Below are 19,835 nucleotides of genomic sequence, written 5' to 3' on the forward strand. Positions count from 1 at the left end.
GCAAAAACTTTGTACCAGAGGTTGGGATACAGATGAAGGAAACTTGACTTGCAAGGCGATGGGTTACTCTAACAATGTTGGTTATGATATTGGCATGTGGCAACCAGACGGCAAGAATGCCTCAAATACGTCAATCCACTTTAATTGTATAACACTGACGGAATGCGGGAGTAACACCAGCAGCACAACACAATTATGTAAAGGTAATTTATTTATGACCTAGCGTGGCCCAACCTTGTGTCTTGTGTAAATTCTAATTTGGTATAATTACATCCCCTTTATGCCTTTTTTTTTAAGTTTTGGGCAGTACTGAGTTTTCATTGAATACAGCCAAAACTTAGAAATTAAGAGGATGTTATTCCAGGGCCCATCTGATATGTTTTTCCCGCCTGGCCTTGATTCTTCAAAAGTCCTTCACCACTAATCGTGGATTAAAGCTAGCCAAGATTTAAATTTTTTGGTTGCTTTATTGCAAGTGTTTGGTTAGAGTCTGACATTTTCCACATTAGTTACAAATGAGCAACAAAAACTAATAAAGCAAGGGCTCCCTTAGATATGGAATTTCTCTTCGAGTGTTCTCGAAGATAGCCAAAGATTGCCAAAGACTTCGGAGGAAGATCAGAAGATGTTTCGATCATATACCAATAAGTACAGTTAAAGTACAGTTAAAGTACATTTAAAGGGTTAAAATTGCGCCACCGATCCTGTCACAGTGAAAAATTATCGTAGTTTTACACATGCAAAATTACAGCTTTTCTCAGGGCTGAAAATCCTTGTACAAACCGCAGTTTATATAATATTATACGAAAAATTGCTAAGCTCTAAGATAGAGGATACTAATTTCTGTGAGGGTGGTTTTATGCAAATGAATATGTTGTGTTGCGAAAAAAAAAATTCAGCGGTTTTCTGTTTTTGGCCATTAGATTATGCCAAAGTTTAAAAGGTTCTGATGGCTTATTGAGCTGGTGTTGAGAGTGCCAAATATATGATTAAATAAAGAAGAATTTAAATCTTAATCTATAAATGTAAATTAATTATTTAGGGAATTAAATGACAGTGTCGTTGTAGTACTGTATATAAGAGCAATAATAGTTAAAACAGCTATAAACCCAATGTTTTAATGGCATGTTGACTTTTTGATTAAGGAAATAATTAACAAGCCATGCATTTAAGTAACAGATTGTAAGTATCTGAATGTTTTTTGAAACCGTTTACCTTCAACAGGTGTCTTGCATGTTTTACCTGTAATGCAGTAAGCAAAATATATTTAACCAATTTGCTAACCTAGCTTAAATTTCTTTTGTAATCTCAAAAGTTCCTGTGCGTTTAAATGGCAGCAATATAGAATATGGCGGACGAGTTGAAGTATTTTACAAGGGAAAGTGGGGAAAGATCTGCCGTAATAAATGGAATTTCGAAGATGTCAAAGTTATCTGCCGTCAACTTGGCTTCAAACGTGCAGTTGCTGAATTTGTTGTGTCAGATGTCAAGGATGAGGACATTCCTATTGTAATGTCTGATGTAGCCTGCAATGGAGATGGGCCTGAGCTGGCATCCTGCCCGCGAACTGATGGAAAGCTTAATGTTGACTGTCAAAATGATGACACAGGTGCTCAGGCATTGTGTGAACCAAAAAGTAAGTGATCTTTTAGCATAGCTTTCAAGGTCTTTTACATGTACCTGTAGGTCTTTGTATGCCTTAGTTTTTCAAGATCTTATATTAGTAGTTTTTGTAGGTCTTAACAAGAATATTCAAAACAGATTTTCTTTCCATTTTGTTTTATCAGCATGCAACCATGACATAAAATTAACAATACAAGTCTTTTATCAAGCCCACATTAAGTGAGTTATAATCTCACGACACTCTGAAAAGGGGGCCAGGAAGGGTGTGCAACCGAAAGATCTTATACCTAACAACGCCTAACCTTATTAGTTTGTGTTTGCCATCATTGTGTCACAGGGAGAGTCAGGCTACACTGATAAGAATAATATACTAACAATATACCGCACCAGCAATTAATTGCAAAAAGAAAAAATGTGGGAGTTTTGATGCATACACCACGACCCAATTCAGTGCAGTGATGCCAATCAGAGTTTTAAACCTGTCACAGTATTGAAATGTGGGAGGACATTATCAAGGCAATATATTGTTACCTTACTTTCATAGTAAACCTATGTGATCACAATATTCTTGTTTACTGGCAGGAAGTCATCACCTATTAAGACAAAGGGTTGATTTATTACCCAGGGTAAAGATAGGATTTACTAACTCCTGGCAGTATTTACAAACCTTAACTTTATCTTGTATCGGTTATATATAAAAGCGTGTTAGGATTTAGAATTTTCTCTGGATATCACAACGTGCTGAGCATAAGTCTTTTCTTTCAGAGGACAAAACAATCTTGGCTGCTGGGCGAGAATTTTTGGATGTCGACAGTAATGAAATTATTCGCTGCTCCCTAGAAAATGAAACCAGCCACATTACTTGGTTCAATAACAAAAATCAAGAGATTAATTCTACATCTGAGACAAGGATGAAGGCAAACAAAAATGGTGAACTGACCATAAAAAACGTTCAGTTGTCTGATGGTGGAACCTATGAATGCAGGGGATTAGAATACATTCGATACTACACCATCTATGTCAATGGTAGGCCAATGTATCTTACTAGGTAGAGTAATTGAATTGTTGAGCCTGTCCGCATGTGTGTATCTGTACAGTCTGTAAATGTTCATCTTCGAGTCTGTAAATCCCGGCGGGGAGGGACTCTCATGTGGAAAGGTCGGGGATGCCTGTCGGAAACTTTGAATGAAATCGCTGAAGGAGACCGGTCTGGGTGTGTCTCAAGCTTTATTTGACACCTGAAAGATACCTCCTAAAATGGAATAGGCTCAATTACCAGCAACTGATCTGAAAAGGAGCCCGTGCTAGCAGCCTAAGTACAAAAATAAGAGCGTTGCTTTTATTACTACTTGTTCGAGTGTACCCTGAAAGATACTTTGAAAACTAAAGATAGTGGTTTTTCGACGTCAGCACTCTAAGTTGGAGCAGAATCCTTAATTTATACCCCTAACTGAGACAACGAGCATCTCCGACCATTTCACATAGGATTCCCCTGCATGAGCTGTAAATGCATACGATTTTATTTCCATAAAGCCCAGCAATCTTCAACAGAGTGTGTACACTTGTCACACAGGACAGAAAACTCCTATTATTGTATTTTTGTTCAGTGAAGGTCGCTGATGGACTAGGGCAGAAAAGAAATAATTAACAAGTATTGCAACGTCTTAATCTAATTAACTTTTCATTTTTCTTCCACTGTACATGTAAGCGCTGGTTTGGTAGAGCTCACTGAAGTAAAGTTGCCCTTAGTTGTTTACTCCAAATTAAGTTTCCTTTTTTCAATGCAATAACAGTACATTACATACAAATATTACATACTCTACTTAGAATGTTAACGTAATTACAATTAAACTACAAATTAAGTTATTGTTCGGTCAGACCAGACATTGGGAGCATTTGTTGTTTATCTTTGTAAAATTAAATAAGATAAAATTTAACTTGTTAAACTTGTTTCAAGATAAGTAGCAATCGAAGGCTTCTGAACTGCATTCACTAATCAAACCATTGTTTTTGTTTTTTCCAACAGCAAGATTTACTGAGAAGAACCCTGAGCAGAGTGTTATTGCTGATGTTTCTGGGATTATAAGCTGTAGTGCTGAAGGAACTCCAACCCCATTGATTGAATGGAAAAGACAAGATGAAACACCATTGGACAATGGAAGATTCACTCGGCTTTCTAAAGGGAGTTTATACATCAATCCAGTTCACCCGCAAGACAATGGAACATACATCTGCACATTCAGACAAAGTAAAGGAAGTAAAAGGGTTACAACAAAAAATCAAACCATCAAGGTTTTTGTCATAAGTGAGTGACAAATACTTAAATTAATCAAAACATTTTGACAGACAACTTCATTAATTTAATAACAATAACAAATAGCTGTATTTAGACGGCACTTCCATGCAATGTATGCACGGACTGAGATTTATGAACAATTACTTTTTTTACAATCGCTTAAAAGAAATCGTTGGTTTTTCCAAAAAATGAGAAATAAATGTGCAGTGGGAATTTTTATTGCAATTCGATTAGAAACTTGGTATGGGGAGATTCTGCCCCCAAGGGACACCTTCGGGATGCATGGTACGTTTTAACCTAAATGAATAGGGATTTCACGAGCTCAACAATATAAAAGGGTGTGGAGAACTACCATTTGATTATTTTACAAAGGCCTTTCAAAATTATCATTTTTAAAGGGGCTACCCAATCCATGGTTATAGAAAAGGGATGTAGTGTGCATACTATAGATTTCTGTTTTCAATGGAAGGTACACAATGTGTATTACAGGGGTACTCTTTTTGTCATAAATTGTATATAAAAGGGTAAGAGTTTAGACCTGGGGGTAGAGTCCCATGTATTAAACTTTGTTCTGTTATCCTCCTGGGCTAGAAATCCAGTCGGTGGTTTGGGACACTGCTTAAAATTTATAAAGATTTAATGTATCTTTATCTTCCAATGCTGTTTAATTGTTTGTTTGTTTTTTCTGTAGTTCGCCCAGTTATTGAGTTGTTAGGGCCTAGCGAGCCCTTGCATGAAGGAGACAGTGCCAACCTGACTTGTAAAATTATTAAAGGTTTGCCTGAACCACAACTGTCCATTTTTAAAAATGGGGACCTTCTGCTTGATGAGAAGACTACGTTAACTCTGCTCTTGGCAAATGTAACAGAAAGAGACGAGGCAAGGTACACCTGTAAAGCACGCAATGCCGGTGGCAATTTCACTGACAGCATATATCTAACAGTTAAAAGTAAGTTAATAATTCTCGTAATATATCAAACACGAAAGACCGTGCTTGACCACATTTCCAAACACCGAGAAGAGAGTTGAAAATACGACGCGCAGTGGAGTATTTTTGACGAACTTCGAGGTGTTTGGAAATGTGGTCAAACTGTGGCTTGAGTGTTTGATACATCTTCTCAATCGAGACCAAAAATAAGGAGAAAACGGAGAAAGAAACTCGTTAAAATATATATTAATTAAGATCAGATGTCCAAACACCGTCACGGTCATGATTTCCTTTGTTCAAACTTGATAAATTATTAATGAGTTTGAGAAATGAATATAGTAACCATCAAGAGCATTAGAATTTTACATTGCTGACTCCAGAGAATCAAAACCTTACTCCCAAGAGAAACTTTTCGTCAAAGCCATGGTGATGCCTATCCAGATGTCACTTGGGGGGACAAATCAAATGTCACACTTATGGATAGAATCCAAGTAAAACAGGACAGAGCTGCAAAGATCATTCTAGATCAGCCAAAGTACTCTTCAGCAACCCCAGTTCTTGCACAGCTCGGCTGGCGCTTGGTTAGTGTGGCCATAAGACGAAAACTGCGCTATTCGCTGCTTGTTTTAAGCTCTTAAATTGTTTAGTTGACTGGAATTTCAATTTTAAGACTTTCATCCTTACAAGACGTACCAAGAAAATAACATCTGAAAACCTTGATGTTTCTAATTTTGGAGCCAACACTGTACTGTTTCACTAGTCCTGCTGTAACCAACTAGAACTATCTACCAGAAAATGCTAAGAAAACTTCTAGTCTTTTAACTTTTGAGCACAGCATTATGGCGTAGAAAGTATTTGTTATTTCTGAAATTTTTATCCTTAGACGTTTAGATTGCCATTGTTACCTCTATGAAGATACCATTGCCCAGTGGTCAGGGCACTGGATTTGTAATCCTGAGGTCCAGCCTTCAAAACCTCTTCCCAACCACTAGATGAATTTGTGTTTGGTGGTCCCGGATTCAACTCCTTCACGTCTTGTAAATAGCCAACTGGTCAGCCTCTCACCAGTTTGAATTTTTTAAGTTTTCAGTTTATTTTAGTGTACTTTTGTATATTCCTTAGGGTAACTGCTTAGTATAGGTTTGACTGTAATACAAAACTCTGCTATATTGCCATGCACATTACTTCCCTTCAATATACACATATGTATTGACAGTTTTTATTCACGGCTTGCGTGGAATTTCATTCAAGGGTTAACTAAAATGAGTCAAAAACAACCACCCAGGGGCAGATCCAGGATTTTTCTTAGGAGCAGGTGCACCACCCCGGAATGGTGTAACTGACTGGTGATGTAAACAAATTTCAAAAGCGAATACAAAGAAGAAGGCTTCATTTAAGGGGGGTTCGCACCCCCCCCCCCCCCCTAAATCTGCCCCTGCCACCTCATTCCACTCCATATTCTGCGGCTATGCACTTTTCAATTTAACTGAGGTAGATAATTTTTAGTCTAAAAAAGCAACATAAAAAATTGGGAATTACTTGAAAACAGCAAGTTTATGATAACGAGAGATTTGGAAAAACATCTCAGGATAAAGAGTAGCGATATTAAAACATGGCGTTTCGGCGACGACATGTAACCATTATAAGTTCAGTAACGTTATATAAAGAAAGGAAAGTTTGAAACTGCATTAGAATAAAGTGTGATGGGGGAACACAAAAGAATGGACAAAATTAGCAAAAACAGAAGAATGTGCATAATTAAGTGTACATAATTTACATTTGATAATGGTGAGATATCGTCGCCGAAAGGTTATATTTTAATATCGCTACTTTTTATCCTGAAACAGCAATTTATCCCTTAATTGTCTTGCTTTTCAAGCTCCACCTGTACTGTATCCTGGACTCATGAATCGTTCTGTTGAACTGAATTCCACGTTTACTATGACATGCATTGAAAGTGGTGATCGTCCGCTACAGATTAACTGGACTAAGAATGGCGTGGATCTTGGTAACAGAAACAATAACACCTACACTGTGGATCACGTGACTTTCGACCATGCAGGCCTGTATGGATGTACGGCGGTAAACTGGGCAGGAAAGACGCACACTATGTTTTGGATTGACGTAACAGGTAAAGTATTAACTTCCTGTCAATCAACGAACCGGTTTAATGACACTTTTGGTTCAGTTGTTCAAAACTGGTACACTTTCCAATCAAGTGAGGGCATCAATAGACTGTCAATAGCTTTGTCGCATTTTTTACCTTTTGTTGGAAATTGAAAATTTTAAACTTGTAATTATACAAAATGTACTAACTTTAAAACTAACTTTAATTTCGTATAAGTATTTAAAGCAAAAATCCTCATCCGTTTGAGTAAAGCAACCTTTTCTTACTACTTCCAGGGAATTGCATCTTTCAGGGTTCGAGAAAAGGATGCCTTATCTATAAAATTAATGGATTATTGCGAAAATGTGAAAACATGTCACATGGTGTTTAATTTATAAAGGCATTGATTTTGTTCCTAGGCGTTTTCGTTTTCAATTAAATTTTGAAGAAATTGCTCCATGTCTTTAACTCGGTATACTCTTAGGGTTAATTTTAGAAGAAGAAGTAAATGAATTCAAATTGATTTCTACTCTCTTATGGTCATTATTAAACTTAACGGCGCAGTACATTAAGGGGGTTATTACTTTCTGAACTTCACAGGGTGAGAAAAACACTGCATTTGTTAAAACCAATAAGATCTAGGGTACATTTGAATAATAATTAACTTCAGTAGTAGACACACTGGCCAACGGTTTGGTCATTGTGTCTTGATGTTTCTATGGCAACCGTGTTTTCAAAGGATGTTTTCTTTCTAAAGTTAAGTTCAAATTTGTGTTTTAGTGAGATTTTGGATTTTATAAGAATGTTAATGCTAAGTTTTCTAGTCTCCCAAAAAAGGCACAGGTGAATAATGGTTAATGACTGAATGATTTGATTGCCTTAGCCGAGACCATCAGTTTAAAAGAGTATGTTTGGTCAAAAGTCTCTCCTCAGATTTGTGTTTCTCCAAGCAACAAGTCTGTCCCTGAAGGTTATCCAGGAAACTTCAGCTGCAAAGCCACAGGTGTTCCCGAGCCAAAATTGTCCTGGAAATTTAATGATGGGGACCTCCCATCAGGTGTCAATCAAACCAGTCTTGGTAAAGGATCATTCTTGGAGTTGCTTCACACTACAAAACACATGGAAGGCATCTACAAGTGTACTGCAGAAAACAAAGCAAATGCAACAACTTCCTCGGCATATCTTCATGTGTTTGGTAAGCAGGAAAAAAGTCTACCTTATTCATGGTCATTCCAGTTAAAAAAATAAAAATAAGGCTTTATAGGGCTGTACTCTAGAAGTGTTCGGGTGCCACAGGCAGCTAAAACTTACTAACTTTTGCCGTTGGGCGACTGAAAAAAACTTACTTCTTTCATATAAAATTCATAGAATTCATGTTATGTTTAGAGTTTATATTGTACTATACCTTTATGCACCTAACCTTTTTCTTACACGGCATCATTTCAGAACATAAACCCACATGGTTCTGAGATTCAACATTCCAAAGATAAAAAAGTTCCTCCGCCTTCACCCATAATAATGAGCCCTTCCAAAAATAAACATACCAAAACAAAAATGGACAAATATGCCCATGAACTACTGGAAGTTTTGAATCGTTTAACCTCTGTCTATCGATTGATTGTCTCAAAAGAAAAACCCAGTGCTGAAGTAAGCCCAAGACCTTATCCAAAACTGACAGCAGGAGATGAGCTTAGATTAACTTGTAAAGTCAATAGAGCGACTGTGGCGATCGCATGGAAGAAAAATGATGACGAAGTAATCCCAAGAGCACAGATTGATACAGGAGTAGATGGCAGATTGAGCAAACTTTTTATTGAGGGCGTCGTGGAAGGTGATAGTGGTGAATATTCGTGTGAGGCACGTAACAGACCAGGTATCGTGGCTCGCTCTACTGTGAAGATCAATGTCATGGGTAAGGTGACTTTTCCATTTGTTAAAGTGCCTATGAAGTTAAAAATAACTGCTGCTTATTTGAAAGACTTTTTTCTTTTTATAATATCTTCTTTCTTTCTAGAGACATTTAGGTTTTTGTATTGTGCAATGAGGAAAATGATAACGTCATAAAAAATTCAACTTAAACAGTAAAACACTGAATCAATCTCAAGAAATAATGGAGCGGTGTTCTTTAAAATTGGCACCAGAAAGCTACATCACAAAATATATATATATATCCTTTGCCACCCTTTTAAGTGGGACAGAGGGTCCTGCTCGGAACACACATGGTGCCCATATTGTCTTAACTCTCCTCATTGGATTGTTGGGCGTGGATGGTCCTTGGTTAAGACAATAACTGGGAATTTCAGTCTAATTAAAACAGGACCAGGGCATGTTGCAAGTAGTCTTTCACTGTTATGTATCACTATCATGACTTGATGGCTGTTATGACGTAATGGCTATAACTAGCTGTCGCCAAATTTTGGAGGATGATCATGGCAGAGAAGTTTACAATGCTATAATATTACATTAATAATGTATAATCTCGTAGTGTAATCAACTGGGCATTGCCTTGTCTTAAATTTTTTGCAGGTTCGGGCTATCTATTAAAGGCACAAAACTTTTTAAAGTACCTTATCAGTGTATGCTATAGGGTGACTAACTGCTTACAATTTGCAAATATCTGGATGGTGGTGGGCCTTGGAAATCTAGACCCTTCAACATTTAGGCTCTTCCTGGGCTGGCACTGATCAGCTTTTGAACAACCAAGGCCAGGTTGTGAGTGGCAATTGTCTTCCCCAAGAACACCGGGCTTAAACCATTACTGCTTGGTCTCAAGTCCAGTGGGCTAACCATTGAAAATTAATCCCACTTGAATAACTGTAATAACTATAGTAAAGAACCACCCTTCGCAGGAATCTTACATTAGGAACCCAAAGAATGGAATGTCTTACACAGAATGTACCGAACTCACTCCATATCCTCTCATCCACGTGACTTTGGCCACGTGGGCACGAGGCAAAAAGGAAGACTTGTATAGCATAACTAAATGCTCCCTTTTCAGGTTCTATTGCCAAGCTGGCTCTGGAGTGGTATTATATTGTGGGAACCGTGTTTGGCTGTATTGTCATATTTGCTGCTGGTTATAGCATTTGCAAACGTCGAAGAGCAGGTAAAAACGACCACTGATGCGCAGTATCTCATCTTAGTTCTCCTTTTTGCTATTAAACCAGATTTTGTTTTAAGGAAGAAATAGTCAGTGTTGATGTACCCATACAACCAATCATGGATTCGCAAGAAATTCTTTATTTTTATTTTTCAGTCGGTAACATGAAACGCATGACTTTCTAGTAAGACTGCTAAGCCCAGGGGATAAAGTTTTGCTTGCTAATTTAGCAACATCAATAGCAAATACCAATTTTTAGAACATGGGTGTCCTTCTCTGACAGTGTCTTTGGTAAAATTAAATGAGAATTGTTGTTTTTGATTCTACCCACTCACCCTCTTTAGGGTATTTCTAGGTCCGGCATACATGAACCCTGGTTTGATTGTGTTTGCTTCTTTTGTTTCTTTCTTTCATACAAATGTATCTTTCGTTACATGTATGTTTCACTGGGTGTAAACAGCTGTGGCAAAACTGTAAGTCAAATGTCAACTTGTTTATATTTTAAAAACTTGTACGTGGTCACACTACGTTTGCCTTTTGCTTTTTGTCTATCCACCAATCACCGCATGTAAGCATCTATCTTCAAAGCGGCATTATCATGAAAATGCCTTTGAAAAGACAAAATCCAAAATATACATTCGCATCAATGGTAACCTAAAAGCAGTGGTGTCGTTTGTTAGAAATTACTATGCTACTACAATGAAGCTCTCAAAGGGGTTTATCACGAGTTCTGAGATTGAAATTCTACCTTTGCCTCTCCCTTTTAATAAGAAATGTCCTCGGTAAATTAATTAGTACGGCGGGCACGTTTCTTGTATGAGTGTAAGATACTTAGTCATAAGTTTAAGACTGTATTGGCCAAATTGTGACAAGATTCTCATGAACTGCACCTTTAACACCCCCCCCCCCCTCCCCTTATATTTCTAAAGATATGCATATACATGTAAGAGCAAGTTTCGAAGTACATTACATTTTAAATCCACAGGCGTACAACACTGGGGGTTATGCCTTCAACTCATTTTTTTCTCATTATTAAGCCATTAAAGTTAATTAACCTTCGTACGGTCTCCAGTATGACTGAATGAAGGAAGGGAGAGAGGTACGAGGGGAGGGAGAAAGGAAGGAAGGAAAGAATTATGGACAATAGTAATGCTATGTGACTGCATGGGTTTCTTCAGGAAGGATCTGTGAAACTGATTAATTAATCTACTTATCAACTATAATTGTTTTCTTTTTGCAACGAATGCACACTTGGCATGTTTCAGATTGCTTCGATGACTCAGATTTATTTAAAGAGGGTGTTTTGTGTTATTGCTCATTTATAGAGTTCAGTTTTAATTAAATCTTATCACGGTGTCTTTGGCTTAGGGAAGACATACAGTAAGTAAACTAAGACCTCCATATGAGCTACACTTTTTGAGGAATCCACAATATTAAAACTTCCACTCGTGTTTCTGTAACTCGATAGAAACACGGAACATGTTTCCTATTTCATAATTGGTGGCTTACGTGGATGTCCTTTAATATTTGCAGAATGATCTTCAATACTCAATTTTCAATATTAACGTAGTTTTGTGGATTCCTTTAAATTTGTTACAATTTGTTTCAATTTATCGCAGAAGTAATTAAAGTAATTGTACTTATTCATAATAACAATTATTATTGGTTGCAACAACGTTTGATTAGTTAGCCTGCCCTGTGATGATAAACTGTTGAGGTAAACTGTTTAGTCCTGATCAAGAGCAAGCAGTTGAGATGAAGTTCTGGAACGTTAAAGTGGATGAATGGGAGATTGGAGCTGACCGTTTAAAACTTCAAGAGGTCATTGGCAGGGGGGCATTTGGAGCTGTCTGGAGAGCACTTTTGAGTGAACCGGATGGAAAACCTGGAAATCGGACAGTTGCTGTAAAATGCTTTACACGTAAGATCATGTAGCAGAAGAATGACGAACTGAGATGTGTGCTATTCTATTTTATAATGTACACACAAACTTAATCTGTTTAGCTGTCAGGCAATCAATAACTGTTTTGGATCGTAGCACAAAAAATGACTCCTTTTCATTGTAAACTCCATTTAGTCTATTGGCTGATCTCCAATATTAGCATGTAGCGCCTCCATGAGATCCTATTCCATGGAAGGGCTTCCCCAGAATTTGATTGGCAGCTACCTGTTTGTATAACTAAGTGGAGAGAAGCATTGTGAGAGTCGTGATTCCTCTTAAGCAAAGAAACATGATGGTACCTAGAGTTAGATGGTATTTAGAGTTCTCTCAACTGTTAACTAAATGTCTATATAGCTAGCTAATATAGCTGATTTGTACCTTATTGCGTTGTGGTCTCACATTGTAGCCACTTCTGGGGAAGATGGACGGAGATCCCTGATTAGAGAAATTGAGCTGGGGAAACTTCTTGGAGAAAAACCTCAGGCAAACATTGTTCAGTTTATTGGCTGCGTTACCACACAAGGTAGAAAGATGTAATTAATTCCTTCAAATTAATTTTGACTTAGTGATTACACTGCTGTAACTTGATTGTGTAGCATGCTTAATTGATTAATTGATTCTGTAGCACAGTTGATTTTTATAGCTACTTGATTCCGTTGCACACATGATTCTGTAGGTATTGGACTCTGGAACACACTGGCTTCTGTTCCACTGGATTCTGTAGCCACTTATATATGTAGTCCCTGCTGGATTCTGGAACCATTTGATTCTATAGCCACTTGATTCTGTAGTCGCTCGGGATCCTGGAGACACTTCATTCTGTAGCCACTGGATTCTGAAGCCACTTAATTCTTTTGCCGCTAGCTTTTGTAGCAGGAAGTGGCTCTCACTATTCCTCCTTCCCCAAAGCATGATGATAAACATTCACAGTTAACCCCTTGCACTTTGTCCTTATTCATTTATGATTCTGAGTGAGTAGGTTACATGAGGGTAAGTGTCTCGCCCAACAGTCAGCATATTGACATCCCAGAGCCGACACCTGACCTACTCGATCCTATGTCCAGTACACGGATTATTAGGCCGCCTCCTTTATCAAGTTTTCCAAAAAGTATAGGGCACTTTTTAAAAAAAAAAAGATGAAATGATTGTAGATAAGTAGTGTTATCCCTTCCTCCGCTCTTAGTTCATCCAATGATGGTTATGGAGTACTTGGCGTGTGGTGACCTGTTGGGTTATCTGAGGAAAAGCCGTGGAATTCATGATAAGTATCATCTTGGACAAGGGAGTGTTCCGGAACTGCAAATATATGATCTAGTGTTGTTTGCCAAACAAGTTGCTGCTGGTATGGTGTTTCTTGGATCAAGAGGAGTAAGTAAACATCTCACAGAAATCAGACTGTAGCAAAATTCCACGAGCTAGGACACCAATACTTGTAGATTTCTAGTCAATCTGAATTTTAGGCCACATTTTGACAAACTCTAAGTTCTTACTGGCAATGCGGTATGTGTGATTTGGTAGACTTACTTTCATTGATGAAGTTTTCTACTGTACATAGTGCAAGGTCTGTGTTTGAGCCTATTTGCCCATCAGACCAGTGCTTTACCTTATCTCTGGCTTCTGCAGTCTTACGTAACTAGGAGTATTTCCAACACTCCCCCCCCCCCCCTCCCCCTGGAAGGGATGCTAGTCCATTGCAGAGCTACCCACAGCCTTAATTTTGCTGGTACCCATGTTTTGCACCTAGGTGGGAGAGGCACTGCAGGAGTAAAGGGCCTGGATCAAATACACTACAGAATGTTGTAGTCAGGGCTCGATCTCCGACCACTCCATTTGGAGTCCAGCAGAGGAACCCACTTTCGCTGAGTGGAAATATCACTTTGTTACTACTCGAACACTGTAAGGGTAATCAAGTTTCTTCAATCAATCTTCTCCGCCTCTCCCTGGATTGCAGTATACCACCGAATTCTTCTATAGATTTGGTTTAAATTAGTGAAGGGCCCCAGTTCCAAAAATTAAGGAAAGGGTTATAGGCTTCCTGTAATTGTGTTTCTTTTTTTCCAATGGGCAATAACTAAATGGCGGTACTTTTTGACAAGTATAGCACATTTAAGATGTAAAATATTCTCTTTTTGTAGATAATCCATCGTGACCTGGCAGCTCGTAATGTTCTTCTTGATGACAACTATGTTTGCAAAGTTACCGACTTTGGACTGGCTTATCAAGATTTCAAGTATGGACATGGAAATGCCAAAAAGGTATCTTAATTTATAATTTTGCACAGCCATAGCACTATTAACACATAATTGCTGGCCCCGAGGGAAACATTTAAGATGGCTCACAACTGTTTCCAGCGTTTTTTGGTATGTCTTTGTTGAATCAATACTACCACTCTTTTGGTCGATGCTATAACAGTGACATCAACGAAGGTTTCAATCATGGTTAAACAAGTTCCTGACGCAAAAGGTTACCATAGCAATGGTATAGGCCGTTCAAAAGGGTGTTAACTTCAGCTTCAAGTGCTCACAATTAAAAAAGCAAGTCAGTCCCATGGCCTTCAATTTATTATTATTATTATTATTATTATTATTATTATTATTCGATTGTGATTAACATGTTAAAATATATCTTTTTGCAAATTTTAAACAACTGTGATAGGGGCTTCAGAGCCACTTTGAACGTTAATTTGGCAAAGCGGTCAGAAATTACTGTGTTTGTATGGGAATCCAAGGGCAAATAACTTTTTCCAAAATTGAATTTTACACAATTTGTGAATCAAAACGTTAAAATACTAGGTAGAAGATTGTATTCACATTTTTTTGCAAATTTTTGCACATCTTTTTTACATCTTTTTGTAAATTTTAAAACAACTGCGATAGGGGCCTCAGAGCCACTTTGAACGTTAATTTGGCAAAGCGGTCAGAAATTACAGTGTTTTTATGAGAATCCAAGAGCAAATAACTTTTTCCAAAATTGAATTTTACACAATTTGTGAATCAAAACGTTAAAATAATAGGTAGAAGATTGTATTCACATCTTTTTGCAAATTTTTGCATATCTTTTTTACATCTTTTTGCAAATTTTAAAACAACTGCGATAGGGGCCTCAGAGCCACTTTGAACGTTAATTTGACTAATACAGATTTCCAGTGACACATACTGAGTGTCCACTAACAAGCTTTATACTGTTTGTATTTTTAGGGCTGTATACCAATCAAATGGACTGCACCCGAGATTCTGTCAGGAAATGTTGCCGAGCTCTCACCCCAAAGTGATGTGTCTGTACAGCATAAATTCTTCTTGTTGTGCCTCAGTTAAGGCTCTGTTACACGAGGCCATTTTTCTTGCAATTTGTCTCGTAATTTTGTCACACCGTTGCGAAACAAGTAGTAGGAAACGTTAGCTGAAATGAACAACATGGCGGAAACTGGAACTTGATTCTACTCTGTGCAACGGTCACTGCAACAAACACTTGCGTCGGAGAAAACTTATCTAACAGTGTTAAAGGGCCTGTGATCTCATTATTTTCATCAAAACGAAAAGGTCAAACATTAGCAACTACTTCCAAAAATTTTGCTTGTCATTGCTGCAACACATTCTGGCTGGATTTTCGAGGATTTGGTAGACATAGTAGATGAGATAATCAACTACAATACAAGCTAATTATTTTTCAGTTGTAAATGATTCATGGCCAAATTTCAAATTGGTCGACCAGGCATTTCAATACACTGTATGTGGTTTGCCATGAACGCAATTAATCTAGAAAGAGTAGGAGAGAAAAGCCATAACTTCGCTATAATTTTGTATTGTGTTCTTTGATCTGTAGAATTCTAGTATACACTCCCACCAGGCCCGGGCTGTTCGGAAGGTGGATAACGCTATCCACTAGATAAATCTCTATTCAACGAATAGTGTGATTTGTTTTGTTGGCACTTCTCCACTGGATAGCGATTTATCCGGTGGATAGCGTTATCTGTCTTTCAAACAACTGGGGCCAGATTTTTGAATCACTAATTTTCATTATATTGTATACCTTTTGTTTCTTGTAAATAGTATACTTATACACCCAGCTCTGATCTATATTACTAATCTACAGGTGGTCTTATGGAATTGTCTTGTATGAGATATTCACTATCGGTAAGCAACATTTGTTGAGTAACGACATCAATACAAAATAACAAAAGTCAAAGCAGAATAGAACCAAAATGTCAAACGACTGACTAGCAGATCACAGCACACTTACATTGAGGGATAGTGTGATCTAATACGAGATAGTATTTTTGTTTAAACCTTATAACTAAGTTAAAACACACCTGTTTTCCTTAACAGGAGGAATTCCATACCCAGGATGGTCAGAAGGCAGAGTGGTTCAAGCAGTCCTGGATGGATATCAAATGCCAAAGCCTGACCACATTGACGACCAGTTGTAAGTATATTTACCATTATTTACGTTTTTACCTTGAGTTATTTTAATTGTAAGCGTGTTGCGAATGTTAAATTCACCAATGAGAACTTTTCTAATATTATTGTGATATCTGGGAATCTGATTGGTTCTGTTTGCGCTGACTATTTGCCGATATACCGCGATCTACACACATTACCCTTGATAGAGTTTATCTATTCAGTTTTTGGCTTCGGCCCTCTTTACACGACCCCGGGTTGCTTTTTACCCCGGGTTGAATCACCGCGGGGGGTAACCCTTTTGCAGTCAAACGTTTATAAGTTACTTTAAAACAGTAGTCAAGCCAGGTCAGCCCCCCTCGCCGGGTAACCCTTGTCGAAACTTGGGTGGTACTGCTATGGTACTAAGACAATTGGTCTACTAGTCCTTCGTTCCCTTAAACCCAAGTCAACTCTACTATGGCATGCTCCTAATTGGCTATTTTTTCATAGTCTCGTTGTTGCCTACAATGTGAACAATGTTTTTCTCAATTTTGAGGGCATGTTGAAACGCCCTTGACTATTTTCTACGGATATTGTCGCCTCTCATAAATATACTCATGTTTTTGCCAATCTCGTGTGGCAAAAATGACTCACAGTTAATGTTCTTTAGTTTTTTTTTTTTGTTTTAAATACCTCCTGAAAATCAATTTATTAAGACATGTATTAAAACCATAGTTGTAATGGTTATACATTTCAACATGTCTATTTTTAGGTATGATGTAATGACAAGGTGCTGGAACTTAAACCCTGACTTTCGTCCTCCTTTTGAAAACCTGCGAAAAAGAATGGATAGATATCTTCGTGAGGAGGTTTGTAGTAGTCAGACGATTTTAAATAATCAAGGTTAACAGAATTCTCTGAACATGGTTCTGAGGACATGGCGATAACAAATATTGCAGCATGCTGATTGGCTGAGAGCACGTCAATTAATTCCAAACAGTGCAGAAAGTTGAAACTGAGTGCAAAAAGTTGAAATTGCGTGCAAAAAGTTGAACATGAATTGCAGATATGCTATTAACAAGTAATCAAATGATCTTTCTCGTGCAATTTGAAATAAATACTAAAAGTAGTCGTTTTTCAAAGACTACAAATATTACGCGAATTTCACTGGCCCGTGCTTACTTATTCCAGATTACACTCGAAATCATTTTATAACCTATACAATTATTCTCTAACTAAAACAGGTTTCGAAAATGAAAAAAATAAGTTTTCGATTGGCCGTCTCTCTGTCTCTTTATTATCTTTGAAGGGTAGGAATTTACTAGCTCAAACAAGCAAGATTCTTTTCCTACATTTTCAATCACTATGTCCCCACCTGGTTATTTTGGGTCATTTATTAATATTTTAAACCTTTGGTAATACTTATTTCTTCTTATTATTCTTTTCAGACATACACGGAACTGCTCAACATGGGGAAATATGACAGCGTGCAATACTCCAAGGTTGAAAATCTTGGAGCTCAAGATGAACAAGCAAGTGAGCAAGTCAAGACGAGCACCACTGGAAAGAAATTGGGAAAATGGTCAAGTGTTCGTTAAATAAGAGTAAACATATGACTTACTGGTGGCTGTTACAGCTTTTATGCCCAGCAATGGTTAGTTTAGTGTGCCTTTTGTTCAGGACGTCATCGAGTAAGATATAATTATTTAATTTATAACCTATTTGTGAAAGATTAATTATAATTTTGGCATTTTTCTTTTAGGCAATAAAAAATGCTTCCCAGAAATGTTATTGGATAGTAGTCAAACAAATCTAAAGCAGACCTTGTGAAATCGTTCTTTGTTTTGTAGCTACATAATAATCGTTTAAAACCTTTCTGCTTTTTATGTTTTTGGTCATCATTGAGTTGAACAAAATTATTGTGTACACCGCGAATGAGCCGAAATTTGCGTCGTTCTTTGTTTGTTTGAAAATGAAGCTACTCTAGGTAGGGAATAATATCAAAAATCATGTAACTTTCCCTTAAAAGATTACATGAACAAAACGAAGTAACTACTTAATCGTCGTTAACAGCTTTGTGAAAGTAAACAAGCTCTATTACTTTTGGAACAATGTTAAGCTTACAAAAGATATCGGTTATAGTAACTTTGTTATTTAATGAATTTAGATCAGTTCATTACATTGATCAATTTAGAACAGTATGAGATAGATTGTTCTAAAAGGACTGACTATTTATTTTAGACTCTGTGTCGATGTATGCACGGAAAAATTTGACCGCAACATTTACCTATCTATCTAAGTACTGTAAACGTCATAACATGAAAAGGTTTCAAGTTAGGTAACATAAAACGCTCTGTTTGGTATTATTTTACCACTGTCATCCGTGGACTTATTTGTTCATGTCTTTCTCTTTATTATAACGCCAGATTGCTTGTCTACGGTATAATTGATTTAAGTGCGATCACGTTGCTGGTATTAACTGCAGTTTTCTTTAGTAAATACGAGTTAAATTTCATTAACTGATCAAGTCAGAGCAAGGAAAATATTTCTTAAATAGTTGGTAGAGTTTCATGAAGACTCTGGGATACATTAAGGCCCGGCTAAACGACCGCAACATGTCAACGGAACATATCGCAGTATTGTTGGGCGCTGCATGCTGTGCGCGTTTGGCCACCCTGTTGCGACGTGTTGCGACATGTTGGGTGTTGATAAGTGAAATGGTGACTTGGATAAAGTGAAATAAATGTAGAAGCGTTCTCAAATTCAATTACTCAGTTAATAAATTTTCTGAGTTCCTCAACGGGAGTCGAACCCATGACCTTCCAGAATACCGGTATTCTGGAAGGACATGGGTTGCGGATTCGTAATGAGGAATCTGTAAACTCTGCGAGTTTCTTGTTGTGAGTTTGATGATGCAAGCTCTTTGGGTATATTTAGAAAATAAGGCGTCCCTCCCGCACCCAGTTAGACATTTAAAAGTCATCGCCAGCCGGTAGTGTAAATGCAGAGTAAATAGAGGAACAGAGCTCCGAAGCTGAGGAAATTTGGTACTCAAATTATAAATGTTAATAAAATTATGCCAAAACAAAAAAAAAACAATTATATATATGGCAGACGTTTCGGGCCTAACCCTTCTTCAGTGCTACGTTTTGAATGGGACACGCCATCGGAGAAATGAACAATTACAGGCTCAACTCTAAAGCCTGGTTCTCATTACCGACGCAATAACGAGCGCAAGCACAAGCGTGAGCACAACAATTAAGAATTGCTTCATGTTTAGCGTGCGTATATCGAGTTATGGATGCACGCGGGATTTGGAAAGCTCGAAAAAAAGCGTAAGAGTCGCACGAGGCGACAGCCGAGTGCAACTCTAGCTTCTTGAGTGCTCTCCAAACTTCCCAAGAGCATCCATAACTCAATATACGAACAGCTAAAAGCATGAACTAATTTTTTTATAACA

The 19,835-nt window shown here is 37.6% G+C and overlaps 1 protein-coding gene across 1 annotated transcript in view; it reads left to right on the forward strand.

The window, feature by feature from the left end:
- The window catches only part of LOC110053452 (fibroblast growth factor receptor 1-A-like), a 22,259-nt gene extending 2,785 nt beyond the window's left edge, over nt 1-19,474 (forward strand). Inside the window, exons 3-21 of the mRNA XM_089276536.1 lie at nt 1-203; nt 1,316-1,636; nt 2,389-2,649; nt 3,650-3,928; nt 4,611-4,868; nt 6,727-6,978; nt 7,877-8,149; nt 8,585-8,866; nt 9,953-10,060; nt 10,515-10,527; nt 11,785-11,975; nt 12,403-12,519; nt 13,180-13,364; nt 14,132-14,251; nt 15,194-15,270; nt 16,089-16,129; nt 16,322-16,418; nt 17,148-17,244; nt 17,824-19,474. The exon at nt 1-203 is cut by the window's left edge and continues 73 nt beyond it. Coding sequence (XP_089132662.1) covers nt 1-203; nt 1,316-1,636; nt 2,389-2,649; nt 3,650-3,928; nt 4,611-4,868; nt 6,727-6,978; nt 7,877-8,149; nt 8,585-8,866; nt 9,953-10,060; nt 10,515-10,527; nt 11,785-11,975; nt 12,403-12,519; nt 13,180-13,364; nt 14,132-14,251; nt 15,194-15,270; nt 16,089-16,129; nt 16,322-16,418; nt 17,148-17,244; nt 17,824-17,973 — 3,325 coding nt within the window. The 3' untranslated portion in view covers nt 17,974-19,474. The remainder of the gene's footprint in view (nt 204-1,315; nt 1,637-2,388; nt 2,650-3,649; nt 3,929-4,610; nt 4,869-6,726; nt 6,979-7,876; nt 8,150-8,584; nt 8,867-9,952; nt 10,061-10,514; nt 10,528-11,784; nt 11,976-12,402; nt 12,520-13,179; nt 13,365-14,131; nt 14,252-15,193; nt 15,271-16,088; nt 16,130-16,321; nt 16,419-17,147; nt 17,245-17,823) is intronic.
- The last annotated feature ends 361 nt before the right edge of the window (nt 19,475-19,835 follow it).

Source organism: Orbicella faveolata, unplaced genomic scaffold (assembly GCF_042242905.1).
Source record: "Orbicella faveolata isolate gen_17 unplaced genomic scaffold, um_ofav_v1 contig_4, whole genome shotgun sequence".
NCBI classification, from domain to species: domain Eukaryota; kingdom Metazoa; phylum Cnidaria; class Anthozoa; order Scleractinia; family Merulinidae; genus Orbicella; species Orbicella faveolata.